Below are 18,040 nucleotides of genomic sequence, written 5' to 3' on the forward strand. Positions count from 1 at the left end.
CAATTAGCCTTAATGACAGTGTCGGACCCTTTCCTGCTCCTGGGCCCATAATTTCATCTGTTTGCTAGCCAAGGTTGGTTCAGTGGGACTCCATCTCATGCAATATTTAACGTAAATCAAATATCATGTTCTTCAATATGAAGGACGTATATTGTAGCGTAGAAACGATACCTACTTTGTAGTTAGGGGAACTCTCCGTGCGATTCGTGAGTCTAACAAGCTATCTTGCCATTGTATCAGGTCATTGGTAATACCTGACATTGTTGCTAAGGATATAAAGCGAACAAGAAAGAAAGCATCCAGACAGAGTCATCCTGAAACCCTGGAACGAGAGACGTATATGAATAGTTGAATTATGGGGGATGATTGTTTCTCCGACCGGCGCATCGAGCTCATAACACTTTCATGAAGCATAAAGCCCTGCCAAATCTCCTCTAGTGAATGGTTGTCGTCCACGGTCAGTGATCAGAGCCACAGCCGGCCCCTTCGATCGACGGTATGTATAACCTAAGAAAGCGCCTTTTTTGCGTATCTCTAAAGCTGCCTTGCCAATTTTCTTGTCTCTCAAGATCTTGTCACGAGGCCGCTTTCTCTCTCTTCGCTTCTCGGCATCCTGGGCCTTCTTGGTGGCGGCTTCGGCCACAGCTGCAGTCGCACCTGGGACTGGCTGTTCAGGAGCATAGTCTGGCTTTTCATCACAATCTTCGTCGGATTCCTCCAAGTCACTCTGTTGTATTGTCTCGTCGATATTGGCAATTCCCTTCCAATCTTCAAAGTACCTGGTATCCTCCCAATTCCTCACCCTGGGTATAAGCGGTGGCTGGGTCATGTGAAGCTCATTCCATCGAATCCCTCTGAAAAATGGATGGGCTTTGATGTCAGCAGCGTCGTTCGGATATACAAAATAGCTTGTAATGGCTCTGTATCGGGTATCCATGGAGTAAAGGAACTGTGCGGTGACAGGGCGGCCAACTAGCATGTCGTTGGCTTGGTATTGTTGAGCACATAAACGGAACTGGCGCTCTTGGAGGATTCGACTAATGAGATTGACGGCCTCTTGAGACACCATTTTGTCGCTTGTTTTTTCACGGGGAAATTGGAGAGTCCGCGCATGATGCTAGGCGTGTTATCAGCTTTGATGATGAAAATGGGGCATGCCACCAGACTTACCAGGATCTTCATCTTCGTGTCATGGCGGTTCTCACAAGCAAAAGGAGTAAAGCCATACAAGCACTATGTGGCATGATGTGAGAAAATGATTCCAGGGCTTTCATCGGCAGTACTCACCTCGTATAAGATAATCCCTAGGCTCCACCAGTCGCATCGTCCATCATACATCTCACCTCTGATCACCTCAGGAGCCATATACTGACTAGTTCCAACGACGCTCTTGGCGAATCGCCGCCTCTCTCTGTTGTTGCGCCAGTCTAGTAGATCCTTGGAGGGCACATGGTATTTGGAATAATCAATCAGGCTATGGGGATCGGAAGCAGCCTTTGGATCCTTTTGCGCTTCTGTCGCATTCTTTTGGTCTTCAGAGTCGTCGGTGACCACGATGCCAAGTTTATCAAGCAAGGAATAACGATGGCTGTAGTAGTAGGACTGATCATGGGACCAATGGCCATTGAAAGCCAGACCAAAATCAGAGATTTTCAAATGGCCAGAGGCAGAAACGAGAAAATTGTCCGGCTTGACATCACGATGAATCCAGGACAGTCGATGAGCTTCCTCGATGCACATGATCATCTCGGCGACGTAGAATCTCGTCCAATCTTCACGGAGTATGTCTTTCCGAATCAGCAACCCCAGAAAGTCTCCACCGACCATATAGTCCATGACAAGATATAAGAAGTTTCCATCTTGAAAACTTGCGATCAATGGAACCACCCAGCGAGACTTTTCAGAGGCAACCAGAAAGTCTCGTTCGGCTCGGATGTGGCCTTCTTGGGAATTCCGTATCATATCAGACTTCCTAATCACTTTCATGGCATAAAAATCCTTGTCCTCTCCAACCATGAACCTTCGACGGCTGTGTTTAGTTCCATCGAGAGCAGAATTTAGCATGTCGATGGGACGGCCTTGGATGTTGGAAATAGCTCCCTCTGTGGTTGAACAGTCTTCCTCGCGAGAAGTTTTCCGGATTACCTTTTCGCGTACCAGCCGGACTACCCCAAAACTACCCTTGCCAAGAACCTTGATAGATTCATAGCCAGCCGCTGAGATCGCATGCTCACCTCGGACGCATCGCATGCTGGTCTTGAGAGCCCGACACTTCCGCAAATACTCGTTCTCCTGCATTAACCAACTGCATCTTGCCGCGATTTGCTCATTGGGTGCAAGCTGGAACGAGTAAATGCGTTGCTCCAGCTCATATTGGCGCTGTGCACGTGGATTATTGTTCTGGAAGATTGAGTTGAAATAAAGTTCCAAAAACACCTTGGCCACAGAGGCTGCTTCCACAGTCACGATGGACGGTGTGATAGTTGGAGACTCGCTTCCTGGAATGATTTGAGGAGTGATCGCATCAGTAATAGAGTCGGAAAGAAAGGTCAAGTCTGACAAAGGAGCCTTGTATATCGTTTTCGAAGGCGACGGTTCCGCGGATGTTGCTGGAGTGAGAGGAGTAAAGTGTCCGAGTGGAGAACCATTGCTACTAGGTGCTGTTGAAGGACTTGAGTTGTCATTTGCTCCATCTCCTTGCTTCCTATTTAGCGTATGAGATATCGGGGACTCTGAGAAGGGGATAATCGGCCTTGAACGAAAATGGGTACGACGAATCACCGTGGGATTGCCAAATGTCATGGAGAGCCTTTGGGAGAATCGTTCGACGAGCCTGGTACTAGGGGTACTTTGCTGCTCATTGTCGATTATGCATTCGCCGTCATCGCCTTCTCCGTTCTGCCGAAATCTTGCCGAGGGGGGTGAACTCCGGGTATCGAGTTCAACATTGACTGGAGGAGTGATCGGCGATCGGCATTCTGGCGAAGTATCTCCAGTGATGTAAACGGGGCTGTTCTGATCTGTTGTGGGGGGCAGGCTTCGTAGCTCTGCACTCTGGGGTTCTTCGCATGAGCCGGATTCCACACTCGTCTTAGGACCTATTGATTATCAGAAAGTCTGCATCGACCACATGGGCAGTAAGCATGATCTCACTGTTTGAGGAGCTCCCTAGACCGAGTAGCAATAACAATTTGGAGCCACTCCGCGTCAGTCGGATCTTGAGTCGGTCTTTGCCTGGTTCGGCGGGGATGATGGGTTCAGAAACAGGACTGGTATCGGATATGGGAGAATCTGGAAAAGGACAGCATTTGTTGTTCAAGGTAGAAGCTCTGGTCGGATGCCAAAGACTAAAGACGCTCTTTCGAGATCTCACTTTCTTTCTATAAGAGACTGTCATGCTGATCACAATCAAGCTGGATCAAGGAACGGGGTATCTGCTATGAGAACATCCAGAGCTTGATAGTGGTAGGCAATACGATGTTGAGAATACAAGACTCGATAAGAACTGCAGCTTTGTGCAGGCCAAGTTGATCCAGGGCCAGAATTTACAAAGTGGTTAGGGCAAGCGGCAAGAGCGATCGAGCTATGCAAAGATTGCCACTAGGGAAACTACGCACCAGGACACAAGAATTGAACAACCAAAGGGTGTAGGATTTCAAATAAAAATACGCAGATACAAAAACAGGCACAAGATCGGGCACTTTTCCATGCAAAGGAGACAACTTCCTCGTGATGACCTTATTCCTCAGATCAAATCGATCAGGGCAAAAACACAAACAAGCCGGATATCACAGGAAATTATGCAATCAAACCGATCGAACCAAACACCCGTACGAATCAACGGTACAAGACAAAGGGGGAAACACGTGAGAAGTCTATTTAATCTCCAACAGCTTAATGTCGAAGATCAGCTTGGAGTTGGCGGGAATGCCGGGAAGGGCCTTCTTGCCGTAAGCAAGCTGGGGAGGGATGGTGAGACGGCGCTCAGCACCGGGAGCCATACCGGCAACACCGATGTCCCAGCCCTTGATGACCTCACCACGGCCGAGCTTGAAGGTAAAAGGCTTGCCCTTCTTGTTGGAGTCGAAGACTTTGCCGTTCTCGAGCTTACCGATGTAGCGCATGGCGACGGTGTTACCGCTCTTAGCAGCAACGCCCTTTCCGAGCTTCTTGTCGTCAATGGTGACACCACGGACCTCCTTCACACCGAGGGTACCGGTGGGCTTGTCACCGGAGGGAGTGGGACCCTGCTCAAGGTTCTTGGCGAACTGAACCTTCTTATCGGTCTTGGCCTCCTTCTTGGCCTCGGTCTCAACAGCGGCGGCCTCACCGTTGTTCTTCTTCAGCTTCTTCTGCTGGGCCTTGGTGAGAACAGGCTCCTCCTTGGCAGCCTTCTTGGCACTCTTAGTAATCATCTCATCGAGAGTCTCCTCCTCGGCGGCACGCTTGTTCTTGCCCTTGCCCTTGGTCTCAACCAGCTTAGGGGCCTCCTCCTCACTGTCGACCTCGGTGATGCGGGGGTCGTCCATGCCATCAAGGTCGTCACTCTCCTCACCATCCATGGCCAGGAGCTGCTCCATGTCGAGCTCCTCCTCATCGGGGGAAAGGTCGTAGTCATCCTCATCATCCTCCTCCTCATCGTAATCATCACGCTCATCAAGACCGATGACGTAGTTACCAGTGAGGAAAACAGTGTGGTTACCAGTGACCTTGAAGAAGACACGCTCACCCTCACACACGGTGATATCGAGGGTCTGCTGGCAGTTCTAGTCAAATCGTTAGTCATTTGTTTCCGGAAGAAAGGATAAATAAAATCTTACCTTCTCGGGGCTCAAGGTACAGATGACACTCTCATCGAGGTCCAGACCCTCTTCAGACTCGTCGTCAGAGTCATCGTCGCCGGCGGGACCCTTGCCCTTGATGAGCTTGGAGATAGCAGCCTTCAGGTCGAAGTCACCGTCATCGGACTCGTCCTCATCGTCCTCATCCATGGCGTCCTCGAGTTCCTTTTGAGCGGCAGCCTTCTTCAGCAGGCGGGCCTTCTCCTTGTCGCTGGGGCCACCGTTGACCTCCTCATCATCGGAGTCCTCGTCATCCTCAACGTCGCTGTAGTCCTCATCGTCCTCATCATCCTCATCCAGGTCGAGACCGGGAGGAGCGCGAACAATCTTCAAGGTGGCGCGCGAGGGCTTGCTTGAGTCGCCATCCTCGAACTCGGGAGTCTCATCAGGGTCAATAGCAGCCATGCTGACACGGAACTATGATTGTAGTTAGTTTCAAGTGTTGCGACCCTTCATGAAGTATTGAACTAACCGAAGCAGCAGCATTGGGCACAGCAGGAATCAAAGCTCCGGGAGGAACCCGGAGAGCGTAAACTGCGACAGGTTGAACGGCCGACATTTTGAATGAATTGATAGAAATGAGAAATGCAAATGGCAAGAATATAGGGTAAGATAAGTGAATGGAATGAACCACCAAGGAAATAGGCAGTGGATGGAAGAAAGAAGAAGAAGAAAATGAAAAGCGGATCCAAAAGCAGCAACAGAGATCGCCGAAGCTTCTGTTGCAATCTTTTTTTTTTTTCTGATTTTTTGCCTGAGTTTTTTGACCAATCATATTCTACCCCTCATTCACACCGCCTCTTCAATTTGCCTCAATTGACCGCTGGAGATACCGCCTTAGAACTCTCTGGATTTTGCCATGTGACGCGTGATTCGATCGCGTCTTTTCCTCGGATATCAGATTATCACTGTTTCCCATATATGCGGTTATCCTTACTAGCCCAGCATGGGCTCTCGTCTAAATTCCAATTCTGATGCCATGCGCAAGCGCATAGAAAATCGTAAGATCCACTGGATATCGGTCTGAAACCTCCATCCAATATTGACCGGATATAGATGACTTCCACGATGAAACAGGCGAGGAGTATGAAGCCTCCAGCTTTGGTGGATTTGGGGACTACATGCGACGCAAGAAGATGAAGTTGCAGAACCTAGACGCGGAAATCCGAGCCTCGTCCGAAGACTGTCCACCTATCTTCCGCGGGATTGTCGCGCACGTCAATGGCTATACCCAGCCTTCCCTGCAGGATCTCCACCGTCTGATTGTCAGTCATGGAGGTGGGTTCCTTCAATATTTGGATAGCAAGACTGCTGCGACACACATCATTGCGAGCTCCCTGACGCCAAAGAAATGCGAAGAGTTCAAGCGGTATCGCATTGTGAAGCCAGCTTGGGTCACGGAGAGTATCAAGGCAGGCCGTCTATTACCTTGGCATGACTTCCGAGTTGTAGATGAGGGTCAGGCTCAAAAAGTTTTGAAATTCGGTGGTGGCCGCATGAGCAGTCAGGCAAGCACTCCACGCTCAGGTTACAAAGACCAGTCCAGCACAAGCTGGTACAATTCGCAAATGCAGGCCACGACTGGCGGGCAAGATACACAAGATCAAGCTACTCCTTCAAAACCACCCCCATCAATTCCTACTTTACCACTTGAATCTCCTCGATCAATTAAATGCGGTTCTTCCAACTCTCCCGTTGTCGACAGCGAAAGTCAGCCCAAGCCGCCCGCAGAGTTCAAGGCCAGCGAATCACAACAGCCAAAAACACCTTCTAAAAGAAGACCCACCGCGAGTGATTATACAGATGATTTGGAAAGCCCTCAAAAAGTTAGCTCTCGAATTCAAGTCGATCCGATCCTCAGCAACAGTGCGCACAAGCCTTTGAATCTATCCGGGTCCCAGTTCATTATGCCCAAAACAGAACCTAAACCCATCCCTGCACCTGCTGGAGACATCAGATCAAAGCTTGCAGCCCAGGCAAAGCCTCGAGATGATAACCGGCCAGATGCCCCCTGCCCAGCTCCGCCGGAAACAAAAGATCATTCCCCAGACGTGCACGAGTCTGCTGGCACAGATCAATCCGCTCATGCTGAGCTAGACCCAGACACTTTGGCGGCATTACCAGAAGATATTCGCAAGGAAGTACTTGCTCATTACGGCCAGCAAGCCAGCAAGTCCACACCTGCGGCATCAAGAGCTCCTGAAGCTTCAACGCGATCCACCCCGTCCAAATCCTTTGGGGTAAAAAGGGCTGGTTCGCCATTAAAAAAGCCAGGCCGTTCATCCAAACCAGGGACAGGGTCTACCAGGACCTTGATGCAATTGGGGTTTGTTTCACAGTCTGCCACTACCGCGAAGTCTACTCCAGATCCGACGGCCATATTGCCATCTTCCACAACACCAACGCAGGAGGGCCGTTCTTCGGTGCCTACGCAGAAGCCACCTGAAAGACAGCCCGAATCCGAAAATAAGAAGGAACTCGAGAAACGAAGTGAACCAGTGCAACAGCCCGAATTGCAGAAAAAGCCTGAATCCGACAATCAACCCGAACCCTGCGATCGACCTGTCTTCACATCTGAGGGCTTATCGAATTTGGACGATCTCCGAGACTCAATCAGCGCTTGGCATTCTACCTTTAAGGCCGAAGGCCCATACGGTGATGATGTTGACGCGCTGTGCACATACCTACGACGGGTAGTATTAGACGAGAACGATGTCAATAAAGCTGTGTCTGTGGTACGGTGGCTCATGTTGCTTGTTGACAAAGATTCACGACAAGAGTGTCAGCTAGAATCTCGACCAGAAGATACAATGACATGGCCCGAGTCGATCAAAACCATGCAAACTAGCATACAGACTGCTTTGGAGGAAAGAGGTCTGCCAGCTGTCAATTTCAAATAGTGTACATAATGAGTATTATGATGGAATGAATGATGAACTTACCCTGCCATATTCGAATTATGACCATTCAAAGCCAACTTAGAATACTCGATGTATCTCAAAAAGGAGATTTTCGATAATCTCGTAGGGAAGCACACGTTAACATAGCATCGATAGAAGTCACTCTCACTATAGGGGAGGGTAGCCCTACAGATAGTCTTGGCGCTTGAAGATTATGGTTTCTTCTAGGCGATTCAAAAAATAGGGCTGCAACAGCGTGAAAAAATAGAATTAAACAGAAAAACAAAAACATACAACAGTCAGGATTCGCATGTGGTCACCCACCATACTACTAACTAACCGGCGTGTGGCTTAAGTACGGCTGAGCGGACGGGAAGCCCTGTTCTCCACACCCTATGGTCGTATGTGCTGGAAATTACTACAGTTTAGACTATATAGTAAAAAATAAGTGAAAGGCATCTAATAGGCATATGGGTGTTGTCGACAGATGGATCCTCCTGTTTAAGGATCATCTTGAGATCTCCATGGCATCGTCACTAATTTCAAAACTGTACAAAAATCAAATCAGATCAAATAGAAAGACATATTTTGATTTCATTAAAAGAGGGTCAGCAGATAGTTGTGGTAGATCCATTGCGCAGCTTTCTTGCCGGGGTCATAGGCACCCGCTAACGTAGGCTCCTCCGAGTTACACTCGCCGTACTACGCCTATCCCCATTTCTAGATGGGTCCCGATGTACCTGAAGTGGGAGCTCGCAAACCATCTTTGGAACGAGAGCGCAAGGAACTAGGAAGGCTACGGGAATGCCAGGACACAATTCTATCCATGGTATCTGAAAGTGAACCCTTAACTTTACTGAACATCATCTATTCTTGCTGTTTCTTGCCTACTATTATCTTGCTTGAATTTTTATGCTTAATAGTCGCTCTCGAGAAATCGATTACTATTGATATCTTGATAAATCACTCAGCTAATAATAAGTTAACTTTAACTTTCGAATCTTTTTTAGCTTCTGCAAGATCTCCACCTTCCGTAACTCCAGAAACAAATCTTCCTCGTCTGCACTATCCAAGTCTCCGGACATACTAACCAACGGAATCTTAGATGGGATCTCCATGTCTCCATTCTGGGAACGCGTTTTAACCTTCGATGTCACACCCACACCAGCAACAGTTTCTGAAAGCAATGAAGACGCATGGTTATGCTTGAGATAATTTGAAGCAGACTGTCCCATATTCAGGTTAGGCACGAAAGTCGGCGCCTTTTTCTCGCTCGTTTCATTGGCACTACCGGTGTCCTTGAAAGTGTCATTTGCTCCAATCCACCCCCGACACATTCGGACGGCCTTTTCCCACTCTCCAAATTTGTTGGTACTCTCCTGGTGGGTTATTTGGGGCTCAAAGACTGCTCCTCCGCTGCGATTGATATCTCGGAGCTCAGTAAAGTTTCGCCAGAGACCCACGGCGAGGCCTGCTGCGATTGCTGCGCCCAAGGCTGTGGTTTCGCGCATTTGGGGACGGTAAACGGGGATCGAGATGAGATCTGCTTGCGTCTTTTGGAAGAAGAAATGTCAGTACCGTGCCTTTTGGGAGGACAGATCGCGCTGATCTGACCTGCATGGCTAGATCCGAATTGCTCATTCCTCCGTCAACTGCCAATTCGGAAAGGGTTTGTCCGCTGTCCTTCTCCATTGCTTGCAAAATGGCTTTTGTTTGAAAACATGTCGCTTCGAGAGTTGCACGGGCAATGTGGCCCTTTTGAGTGTATTGAGTAATTCCAACTGACAAGCTTAGTAAATTAGTCCAGGATTCCATGGGAAATGGAATACTTACAAATGGTTCCCTTTGCATTGTCAATCCAATACGGGGCAAATAGCCCGCTGAAAGCTGTAACAAATACACACCCCCCATTATCATCCACCGACAAGGCGAGGTCATTAATCTCTTTGGCATCCTTGAAGAACTCCAAATTGTTCTGCAGGAATTTAATCCCTGACCCAGCTACAGCAATACTCCCCTCGAGAGCATAGACAGCCTTCCCTCCAAAATGATAGGCAACTGTAGCCAATAGACCGTGTTTCGAGAAAACCGGCTTATCGCCAACATTGTAAAGCAAAAAGCATCCTGTCCCATAGGTGTTCTTGGCCATTCCCGGCGAGAATCCTTTCTGCCCAACCAACGCAGAAGACTGATCCCCCAAACAACCCATCACCGGAACTCCCGCAAGAGAACCAGTGGCAATCGAGCCGTAAGCATTCGGGTCCGAAGAAGGCACAATCTTAGGAAGGTGCACCTTCCCCTTAATGCCAAAAAAGTCCAAGAGCGTATCATCATAATGCAGCGACTCCAAATTTACAAACATAGTCCGTGAAGCGTTTGTCGAATCCGAGACGAAAACGTTGGCTTGCGCGCCACCGTTCAAACGGTACACAAGCCACGAATCGACGGTACCAAACGCGAGTGTGCCGCGACCGAACGCCTGCTTCACTTTTGGGACATGTGCCAGCATCCAAAGTAGCTTTGTGGCGGATGAGTAGGTTGACAGCGGTAATCCGCAAATGGATTGGAGGTTGGATGCGCCTGGTTTTTGTTTTAGTTCGGTCACTATGGACTGGGAGCGGGTATCGGTCCAGACAATAGCATTGTAGAGGGGTTCGCCGGTCTCGTGGTCCCAGACTATTGTTGTTTCTCGTTGATTTGTTATTCCAAGACTTTTGATGCTGGTGCGAGAGTAGCCTTTGTTTTCAAATTGCTGGACTGCTTCTTCGATGCATATTTCCACGGAGGAGACTAGCTCAATGGGATCGTGCTCATGCCATCTGGTTGGGATCATTAAGTTAGTCATTTGCTCTTTGTATTTTTTTCCCCTTCTGGTCTGGTTCAATTACCCTGGTTGAGAGTAAATTTGGCTAAACTCAACTTGATGCGAGGCAACGGGCTCACCGTCTCGATTGAAGATGAGGAATCTGGTGCTTGTTGTGCCCTGGTCGATTGACCCGACGAAGATATCTGAATTTTGCATAGTTGGATGAAATGACTTTCATCAGAAGTGAGAAAAGTAAGGGATGAAAGCACCTAGAGTTCTCCTAATTCAAGCCTCCAGGGGTATCATAAGAATAGTAAAAAGATAACACTGTTGAAGATCAGGGGAGAGGGAAGGTATCTTAAGTAACAATGTCTGTGACACCAAGTCCCCGTGCTCTGCGGGCTCTGATTCGATATAGTGGGGGGTGAGTGAGTTGAATTCTCGAAAGAGGATTGGTGGAATTATGAGAACCAGGGGGGGAGAGATACGAAGTGCCATGAACCGCAGAATGGCTTGACCAGGTGACCCAGTGCACAGAAAGGACGTTATCGTACTTAGTATGTCTGCATCTATATTGCATACACATGTGCATATCTCACATTTCCCTATACTTTCGGTTTTGACATTCATCGCCTTTGGAAACCCACTCCACATATACTGGCGATACTTCTGAATATAAACAAAAGAATCATGCTTAAACGGTCCTTGACAATAATGAGCATTGTGTGACCACGTCAGTTCCGCCATCGCCCACTAGCGCAACGTTCATTGCTCAGACTAATACCGGAGGAAATGCGGGGGCTTACCATCAACAAGTCTGTTAGATTGACCAAATTCGAGAACCCAGTCCCGTTCCACTGGATAATGTGGAACCCTTAGTAGTTCTCTGGAATATGTCCAGTACAAGTACACCGGGTCAAGCACGAGATATCGTCTCCAATCAGCTCAGTCAGTCCAGAATGCAACTCGGCAGGTTGGAATTGAAATTCTGACACCTGCAACATCAGTCTTGGCATTCCGGTCTCGGTCCTGTCGGTGTTGCGGCAATAACCAATTTAATACGAAGGACAAGTCTCTTTGCCTTTCCACAATCATTGTCGCTATTCCTGTTTATCGCTCCAAGCATGACTGCCTTGATCGGCCGAAGTGATACTAAAATACATTGAAGATAGTCACACGAGCGGACATGTGTCATAGTCACAAGAAAAACAAGCGCTAAATGCTACCGTCAGCTCTTGGAAGTCGGTCAGGAACCATAATCACCTTCTGATATAGATCGAAAAGCCAGTATCGAAACAGAAACTGCTTACCCCAACCCCTTTGTGAGTGAGAAACTCTTCCGTATCACGGTTCGATCTTCTAGAAATTGCAATTGGGACTGAGCTGACGATGGGTAATAGAAGTATAGAAGCTTTCCTGTGTCGCATTTGCAGCAGGCAGATACCAGGAAAATTTGCAAGTAGGAATGGCACGCAATTTGCGGTGGTACGAGAAGAAAAGTCAAAGTCAAATCAATAATGCAAAAAGAAATGCCACATTGACCGGCGTTTTCCGGCTGCCTAACCCGGTCAAACGGCTGCCGAACAAACGCACGGGGAAATAATGGCTGTATCAACTTTTCCCTTCTTACTCCTTTAGGCAGAGGAAATGGGAAGAGTATCCCATCTGGCTGTAGGCTCGTATAATTAAGCCATAAGACTGTCTGTCTTTGTATCCAACTCAATACTCGCTGCAAACCCAAGACTTGGATTAGGAAAGGGAATACGCTTCGTCCGAAGACCGCATTTTTCTTATCCAATTGAGCCGATTCGCGAAGTGGTCTGCACAAAGCTTTTGTTTTTGAGTTACATTTTCTAGAGGTTACACGATTATGTCTGGTCGTTGATATATCGTGAAAGACCGCGGATTTCTTCTTTATCTTGTCGAGTTAAGCGAGTCGAGGTTGAAGTTCATTGTCAAGTCGAACTACTATGGGTTCTTGGTCAGGCACTGCATTCGAGCCAATGCCCACTACGCATAAGGAGATATGTTTAGCGCAGAGTCATGAGAGTGGATGCATCTCTCTCTGTCTTGAAAACAAAGAGGGAGCGGCTATTCGTGATCTGGCTGCTGAATCTGACACCACCATTCCACCGCCATCACTACTTTGGTACAAGATCAGGGCATATTGTCGTGATGCTTTCTCAGAGTTCTTTGGCACCATGGTTCTGATTCTGTTCGGCGACGGAGTCGTCGCACAAGTCCTCCTTAGCGATGGCCAGAAGGGGAATTATCAATCAATATCCTGGGGCTGGGGGTGAGTCCCTTTCTTTCGTCTTTTGCTATTTACCTCTTGGCAGTATTCTGATACCGGCCATTTCACAGACTGGGTGTCATGCTCGGAGTATACGTCAGCGGTTCCTCCGGCTCTCACATCAATCCAGCCGTGACTTTCACAAATTGCGTCTTCAGAGGCTTTCCCTGGCGCAAATTTCCCATCTTCGCGCTCTCGCAGACCCTCGGTGCCATGTGCGGCGCTGCAATTGTATATGGCAACTACAAATCAGCCATCAATGTCTATGAAGGAGGACCAAATATCCGTACTGTCCCTGGATACTCGGCTACAGCAACGGCAGGCATATTCTGTACGTATCCCGCCGACTTCATGACCAAGACAGGACAATTCTTTTCAGAATTTCTGGCAAGCGCCATCTTGATGTTTATGATATTCGCACTCAAAGACGACAACAACCTTGGCGCGGGCCACTTGACGCCCCTAGCACTCTTCTTCGTAATATTCGGCATTGGTGCGTGCTTTGGCTGGGAAACTGGATACGCAATTAATCTCGCGCGAGATTTTGGCCCCAGGCTCATCTCCTACATGCTTGGATATGGGCAAGAGGTGTGGAAGGCGGGCAACTATTATTTCTGGGTATTGCATCCTCCTTGGAATCTCTTCAATCTCAGATTCAAGATGACCTTTACTGATCAATTATATTTCCAGATTCCCATGATAGCTCCATTCCTAGGCTGTACATTCGGAGCCTGGATATACGATCTTTTCCTGTATACCGGACTGGACAGTCCGATCAATACACCCTGGATGGGAATTAAGCGTTTATTTGGGTCACTTCACAAGAAGCAGATAATCCTACAAAGCCCAGTGTGACAAATGTGGTTTACAAGATATGACAGCGGATGAACAATGTAGAGCTCGCTCAACAAAGTCAAATGTTAAAGGGGAGGACTTGGGCGATTTCCTAGATGATGTCACGATTTCACTTCTATCATGATTCTATGTTTATGCTATACATTTCATCATTCATGCAATACCTGTAGAATGAGCAGGAGATTTCATCATATAGATCATAAAAAATCGATCTACATCCACAGCTAAATCCACCATGCCATCAAGTCACGGGAGTACCAACGTATGTCGAACTTGGTCTCCTACTTAGTCTCCTACCTTCTTTTATACCAGTGTAGTGATATGATCAAAGGGCTCTCTAAATTTCCATATTTTGGAATATGAAAGAACGAGAAAAAAGTGAAGTGGAAGGAAAAAGTTTGGTGGAGGTTTCGAACGTACGTCCAAAAAGTCTGCGGTATACCCAATTGATAGGGTAGAGTATCTTCGTAGTATTTATGATCATCTGCCATTTTTATGTGATTTTAAAGGTTCTGTCCTCATGACCGCTACTCACCTCCGTAGATGACCCCCCTAAGTGAAATATTTCGAGTTCCTCGCCTTTCTCAACAAAGGTATTCTTCCTAGAGACAAGTCCCGCATTGGCTGCGCAGGAGGATGCTTCATGCATGCTAATTGCAACAAAGGCAAAAAACCCCAGTCTTAGTTGGTTGGATCTATATAAATAATGGCTCTCGTGTTCACGTGCGCCAAGTAGCTCTGAGTGTTGTCCATGACAAGTGGATCTGCCTGCCCTCCGGGCTTGGCAAACCCCGTGACCCAAGGAGGGGTGGCAAAATAGGTACCATCAATCACGCTAAATACCTTTATGGTGCCGAAGATGGGAGCATGCCAGTTGTGGTAGGCTGTCGTGCTCAGGTAGGCCTGAAGACAGAGCTCTCCATGAAGCTGAAAGCCATGTACGATATCGGGCTGCTGGAGAAAATATCTTTCAGGGAGTATGGCTGACTTTTGATCCAGAAATTATCGCTGGGCTTGACCCCAGAGTGCGATAAAAAGGGCTTTGCCTCACATGGACAGACCATCGGACGGATCGTTGACATTATGCACCGATCTAATACCAGGCCGGAAGCGGCGCGTGAAGAAGTCATTCCAGCAGGTGAAGCCGTAGTGCGGCTTCGATAGATCGCACTCGTAGAGTTGCTCCAAATTCAAAGGAATCAAAGGAATACTTCGTAACGTTGTGTGAAAATATCGACTTAGTAGACCGAGAAATGTGATCGTACCACCGGAGAAGGACGCGAACCTGGCTTGGACTCCGAGCGCAGTAAACTTCAAGATTTTATCTTGGCGGTCTTGCTTTGACTGGCAAGTTCCAATATGCTATGGGTGGATTTAAGCCTAAACAGGAAGGACAGCGCTGCACAAGTTCACATAACCCTGGTCTAAACGAAAGTCATTAGTCCCAATCAAGACATGCCAATGTCATAGAATTAGCTCAAACTCTAATACTGTCTGGGCAAAGGAAATGAATATGATTGGTTCCCCGGATATTTACACCATCTGATAAGATGTAAGACCCTTTTTTATCAATCACTCCAGTAACCTTTTTTCACTTTTCTCTTTCCTGTTATTCTACAGCTTCAAGGATATCAAATCATCCCACCACAAGGCCCATCTGGATTCTCTTTCAAATCTATTTCCACTCTCGGCTCGTTATTGTCTACGATGGCCATCGTCCCGGAGAGCCTCGGTAGCGGCCGCCTCGGGGAGAACTCGGAAAAAGACCCTTATTCTCATACAGCCCCAATCCAAGATTCTCGGCTGGTTGATGAGGGCAGCTCTGGAGTTCGTCGAATTGAGGTTATCAACTCGCACTTCCGCCTCATTGATCGCATCTGCCTGTTCGTCGGTGTTTTCCTTATTGCCTACGTTTACGGTCTAGATGGAACGGTGCGGTTCACATACCAGGTCAGTCTCGCTAATACAGAAATACGAGGTAAAAAAGAAACTTGAAACTGATCATGACGGTCCTGTACAGCCCTATGTTACCCAAAGCTTTGGCCAGCACAGTCTTCTCGCAACCATTAATGTCCTCCGTGCTGTCATCGCCGCTGCCGCTCAGGTACTTCTTCCAAGCCTCAAGATATGTACGGAGCTAATTTATCTTCTACCTAGCCTACCGCTGCCAAGATTGCGGATGTTTTCGGTAGAATTGAACTTATCGTTGTTTCGATCATTTTCTACACCGTAGGCACGGTGATCGAGGCGTGCGCGAAGAACGTAGAGACTTTCTGCGCAGGAGCTGTAATCTACCAGGTAAGGGGAATCTAGACTCAAGTATACTCGAGAATTTCTGTGACCAGATTTAGGTGGGATATACCAGCATCATGCTACTTGTCGAGGTTCTTATCGCGGATTTGACCTCTACACGCTCCCGTCTACTGTTCTCCTACATTCCAGCTCTACCTTTCATCGTGAGTATTCTTTTGACAACCTATGTACGAGCGAGGCTTCTAATTGTCATTCTACGGATAGATTAATACATGGATCAGTGGTAACCTTACCGCTGCCGTTCTAAAAGTCACATCCTGGAGATGGGGTATTGGAATGTTCTCCATAATTTACCCTGTCTGTACCCTCCCATTGCTGACTGTCCTCCTGATCGTCAACCGCCGTGCAAAGAAATCTGGTCAATTGGAACCATATAAGAGCTCTTTCGATCTCCTCGGAGCTCGCCAATTCACAGTCGCGCTTTTCTGGCACCTGGACACCATTGGCATACTTCTGACTATTGTCATATTTGCCTGCATTCTGGTGCCTTTTACGCTTGCCGGAGGTGTCAAGACAGCCTGGGGAACAGCGAAGGTTATTGCTCCACTGGTCATCGGTGTCTTGATCATTCCAGTGTGGGTCTACTGGGAAAACACTTGCAGGTACCCAATGCTCCCTTTCAAGGTATGTAGTGCAGATTCAAGCTCTATTAGGTTACACACGACTGAAAGTTTACCAGCATCTCAAGAACCGTGGCGTATGGGCTGCTCTTGGAATTGCCATTATGCTCAACACAGGTACGCAGGATTCACCCCGAAGTCCAAGGCATATCTAACCCTATTCAAGCATGGAATCTCCAGAGTGATTTCTTGTACACGGTACTCTACGTGAGCTTTGACGAGTCGATTCTCAGTGCTACACGCATCTCTTCACTGTATAGCTTCGTATCTGTGATTACCGGGACTATCCTTGGATTCATCATCATGAAGGTCCGCCAACTAAAGCCATTCATCATCTTTGGCACCTTATTGTTCACTGTCGCCTTTGGTATTTTAATTCATTTCCGTGGTGGCAGTGGACACTCAAGCCACTCAGGTGTGATTGGTGGCCAGATTCTTCTGGGAATTGGTACGTCAACTGAATATATACGTAGACTCCATGCAAATGCTGATTTTCAAGTCAATAGCTGGTGGACTTTTCCCTTACCCTGCCCAAGCAAGCATTCAGGCAGTCTCCAAGCATGAAAGTAAGTAGTTGACGGCTTGGCTTCAGGGAGGCGATTTCATGCTGACGAATATTCCAGATCTTGCTGTTATCACAGGTATCTTCCTTGCTTCTTACAACATTGGAAGTGCTCTCGGAAATACTATTTCCGGTTCCATTTGGAACCAAGCCCTTCCAGGAGAGCTGAGCCGTAGACTGGGAAATGAGACACTCGCAGCATCTGTTTACAAATACCCACTGGCGTTCGCGGCTGCGAATCCTGTTGGTACTCCTGACCGGGACGATGTGATCCTTGCCTATCAGCACACCCAGCGCCTCTTATGCATTGCAGGAATCTGTCTGACGATTCCCCTCATTGGATTTGCGCTTTGCCTGCGGAGCCCTAAACTTACCAAAGAGCAAAGCTTGGTCAAGGCAGGGGAATCATCGGATAGGGAAGGTAATTCGCAGTGATCTAAAATACTGGCTCTCTGTGGAGCATGTCCACTTCAATGAGAGCATACACGTTGGTTGTTTGAAGCAAGACCCAGAGATGTACCGGCAAGTGATTGTGAGGGATTTGTTCGAGAGTCTAAAATGACTAGTCAACTGTAAAGTTGCAGTCTAATCCATAATAGATCAATCTAATTTATTCCCTCCGGTCATTTCATCGTGTTCCAAGGTTGAATGAAACTATATCTATTTCCCCTTATGTACTCATGGTAGGCTGACTCATATTGATTGATCACCAAATAATGTTACAATCTACTGGTCAATTTTGAGTTCTTGTTCAACGCTCAATTCACCCACTAAGCCGTTAGGCCGTGTTCAACGATAAATTACTTCAATTTCCAGTATTTTCGTGTCGCGCCGCATCTGCAAGAAGCAG

The 18,040-nt window shown here is 47.7% G+C and overlaps 6 protein-coding genes across 6 annotated transcripts; 3 read left to right on the top strand and 3 right to left on the bottom strand.

Moving 5' to 3' along the window:
- Positions 1-403: 403 nt before the first annotated feature.
- N7520_006796 (uncharacterized protein) lies at positions 404-3,397 on the bottom strand (the record flags this gene model as incomplete). The annotated part of the gene is made up of 4 exons (XM_057140730.1): positions 404-1,117; positions 1,171-1,233; positions 1,288-3,098; positions 3,154-3,397. The coding sequence occupies 4 exons, from the start codon at positions 3,395-3,397 to the stop codon at positions 404-406; spliced, it is 2,832 nt and encodes a 943-aa protein (XP_056994736.1).
- A 478-nt stretch (positions 3,398-3,875) lies between these two features.
- N7520_006797 (FKBP-type peptidyl-prolyl cis-trans isomerase) lies at positions 3,876-5,400 on the bottom strand (the record flags this gene model as incomplete). The annotated part of the gene is made up of 3 exons (XM_057140731.1): positions 3,876-4,766; positions 4,821-5,258; positions 5,314-5,400. The coding sequence occupies 3 exons, from the start codon at positions 5,398-5,400 to the stop codon at positions 3,876-3,878; spliced, it is 1,416 nt and encodes a 471-aa protein (XP_056994737.1).
- Positions 5,401-5,787: 387 nt separating this feature from the next.
- On the top strand, positions 5,788-7,741 carry N7520_006798 (putative DNA damage repair protein Mus42; the record flags this gene model as incomplete). Its single annotated transcript, XM_057140732.1, has 2 exons — positions 5,788-5,842; positions 5,898-7,741. 2 exons carry the CDS (start codon positions 5,788-5,790, stop codon positions 7,739-7,741), a joined length of 1,899 nt encoding a protein of 632 aa, XP_056994738.1.
- Positions 7,742-8,712: 971 nt separating this feature from the next.
- On the bottom strand, positions 8,713-10,763 carry N7520_006799 (glycerol kinase; the record flags this gene model as incomplete). The annotated part of the gene is made up of 4 exons (XM_057140733.1): positions 8,713-9,294; positions 9,356-9,522; positions 9,575-10,560; positions 10,630-10,763. 4 exons carry the CDS (start codon positions 10,761-10,763, stop codon positions 8,713-8,715), a joined length of 1,869 nt encoding a protein of 622 aa, XP_056994739.1.
- A 1,754-nt stretch (positions 10,764-12,517) lies between these two features.
- On the top strand, positions 12,518-13,695 carry N7520_006800 (uncharacterized protein; the record flags this gene model as incomplete). Its single annotated transcript, XM_057140734.1, has 2 exons — positions 12,518-12,843; positions 12,912-13,695. 2 exons carry the CDS (start codon positions 12,518-12,520, stop codon positions 13,693-13,695), a joined length of 1,110 nt encoding a protein of 369 aa, XP_056994740.1.
- A 1,707-nt stretch (positions 13,696-15,402) lies between these two features.
- sit1 (putative siderochrome-iron transporter Sit1) lies at positions 15,403-17,625 on the top strand (the record flags this gene model as incomplete). The annotated part of the gene is made up of 9 exons (XM_057140735.1): positions 15,403-15,645; positions 15,716-15,799; positions 15,853-15,993; positions 16,047-16,151; positions 16,213-16,632; positions 16,688-16,745; positions 16,795-17,076; positions 17,135-17,194; positions 17,252-17,625. 9 exons carry the CDS (start codon positions 15,403-15,405, stop codon positions 17,623-17,625), a joined length of 1,767 nt encoding a protein of 588 aa, XP_056994741.1.
- Positions 17,626-18,040: the final 415 nt, after the last annotated feature.

Source organism: Penicillium odoratum (genome assembly GCF_028828045.1).
Source record: "Penicillium odoratum strain IBT 22623 chromosome Unknown utg000005l_segment0_segment0, whole genome shotgun sequence".
Classification (NCBI taxonomy): Eukaryota; Fungi; Ascomycota; class Eurotiomycetes; order Eurotiales; family Aspergillaceae; genus Penicillium; species Penicillium odoratum.